Source organism: Etheostoma spectabile, unplaced genomic scaffold (genome assembly GCF_008692095.1).
Source record: "Etheostoma spectabile isolate EspeVRDwgs_2016 unplaced genomic scaffold, UIUC_Espe_1.0 scaffold433, whole genome shotgun sequence".
NCBI classification, from domain to species: domain Eukaryota; kingdom Metazoa; phylum Chordata; class Actinopteri; order Perciformes; family Percidae; genus Etheostoma; species Etheostoma spectabile.
This window is the reverse complement of record NW_022605608.1, coordinates 266,905-268,962: the sequence shown is the minus strand read 5'-3', so window position 1 is coordinate 268,962 and position 2,058 is coordinate 266,905. Positions and strand designations below refer to the sequence as shown.

General features: G+C 36.3%; 1 protein-coding gene across 1 annotated transcript; it reads right to left on the bottom strand.

Annotated features, from left to right (window-relative positions):
* Positions 1–399: 399 nt before the first annotated feature.
* Positions 400–1,987, bottom strand: fam216a (family with sequence similarity 216 member A). Its single transcript, XM_032511666.1, is given in 3 exon segments — positions 400–617; positions 1,413–1,539; positions 1,726–1,987. Coding segments are annotated over 3 exon segments (534 nt in total). The 5' UTR covers positions 1,915–1,987.
* Between the last annotated feature and the right edge of the window lie 71 nt (positions 1,988–2,058).

Genomic DNA, 2,058 nt, shown 5'->3' with positions numbered 1-2,058 from the left:
AGCTTCAACAAAAGTGTTGATTTTCAATTTTGACCGGAAGACAACACAAGGGTTAAAAAGCGGTAACGTTTCATTTTTAATAAAGCCCAAATAAAAGATAGATTATTAGATTGTTTACTGCTAGTACTCAGAGACAACGGAATATCCAATCATTTTTATTTGTGTTATGAATAATAGCGTGATTAAAAATACATAATAACTTTATGAAAACTACTACACAGTCAACAAGAGACAATGTGAATATGACATGTACTTTAGCTCTAAATTTGGTGGTGCTTGTAATATCTGTATAAGATTACGACTGCACACATTTGTAGTCATATTTGATAAATAGGTGCAACATGTGTTGATGCAAAGACCAACATAAAGACTCACTATAAGGTAATTAAAGTCTTTAAATCATCTGTTGACTATTTGCGGAAGTACGACATCAGAATTAGCTGTGCTGCTGCTTTTCCTCTGTCCTCGAGGCTTCGGCCTTGCCACATCCTTCTGTGCATCCCTCGTGAACGTACTATTGTCTCTCCGCTGATGAAACCCAAACCTCCTTCTGCAGGTGGGACTCTGACCTAGGAAATACAAAAACAACATGAGATGGATGGGAGTGGCCAAAGGTCAGTGGTGGAAGTACATTTGCTCAAGTACTGTACTTAAGTACAAAATTTAAGGTACTTGTACTTTACTTGAGGCCTTTCTTTTCATGCCACTTTCTATTTATTAATACATTATTCGGACAACTCTAGTTACTTTACAAATTAAGAATTTTGCACACAAAACACATGTTATAAACTACCCAACAATATTTAGTCCTACAAATGCAACTGAAATGATTAGACCATTAAACACTTACTTGATTGACAAAACTGTTTTGATCGTTTCCAGATTCTAAAATGTGAGGATTTGCTTTACTTTTGAAACTTTAAGTATATTTTCCTGATGATACTAACTTACTTTTACTTAAGTAACATTTTCCCTGCAAGACTTCTACTTGTAACAGAGTATTTTTTACTGTGTGGTATTAGTACTTGACTTTAAGCTTTAGTGTGTAACTTTTTGATATTAATGAATGTCCGCTACATTCGAGCCGTTGCCAAATAAGTTGCTACAAACCTACTTAAGACTATCAGCTCCACACAGCTCTCTCTGTATTTCTCAGTATGTTCAGAAGAAGAAGAAACAAGAGTGAAGATAATTAGGCTACTTCCTCTGAAGAGTCCATCATGTTTTTTTTGTCTTCATCTATCACTCTGTTTTTTTTAATACTCCATCGTGTGGGCACGCCGACAGTGTTATTGTCATTACTTAGAATTCCTCATGGGGGAGACAGACACTACGGACTGTAGCTTTAAGTAAAGGAGCTGAACACTTCTTCCACCACTGCAAACGTTAGGTTTGAGAAAACCGATACACACCTGAATGAACACATGTGTGCTACACATTGAGATAGTGCTGCTTCATCTGCTGCTTCATGTGCTCTGTACTGTAAACATTAGCTATACTGCAAAGGTAGCGCCTCTGTCCTGCTGTAAGGGCTGGATGCTGAGACAGAAACAAGACCTGATGTGATTATATTATAATACATAACAGAATGACAGTCATCTTGTTATTTTATGAGGACTATTACAATTATCTCATTCAAACCATCTTATAGCTCTTGATATGAAAAATACCACAGAAACAAACAGAAAACTAACTTGAACATGTGTTCCAGCGTTACATGGTTACCTGTAAGAAGGGTGCAGACATCATAGATTTGGGAATGTGTATTTTCTTCATGTGCTGGCCGCCTGCAGACACATTTACGTGTGTTCCTCTGTACATCTCCCTCACTTGCTGACTAGGTAGACATTTAAAGCCTGCCAAAGGCAACATGCAGTAAAACAGATCTGTGGTGGTGTTATTTAAGCAGCACATTTGATCTTAACAATCTTTAATGGAAATCAGTAATCATCTGTTTAAAGGTATATTATGTAGGATTTTCATAAAAAAAAAAAAAATGAATAACCAATACAAAAGTAATCCCTTTTAATGATTACCAGACCCAAACAGATCTGCCCT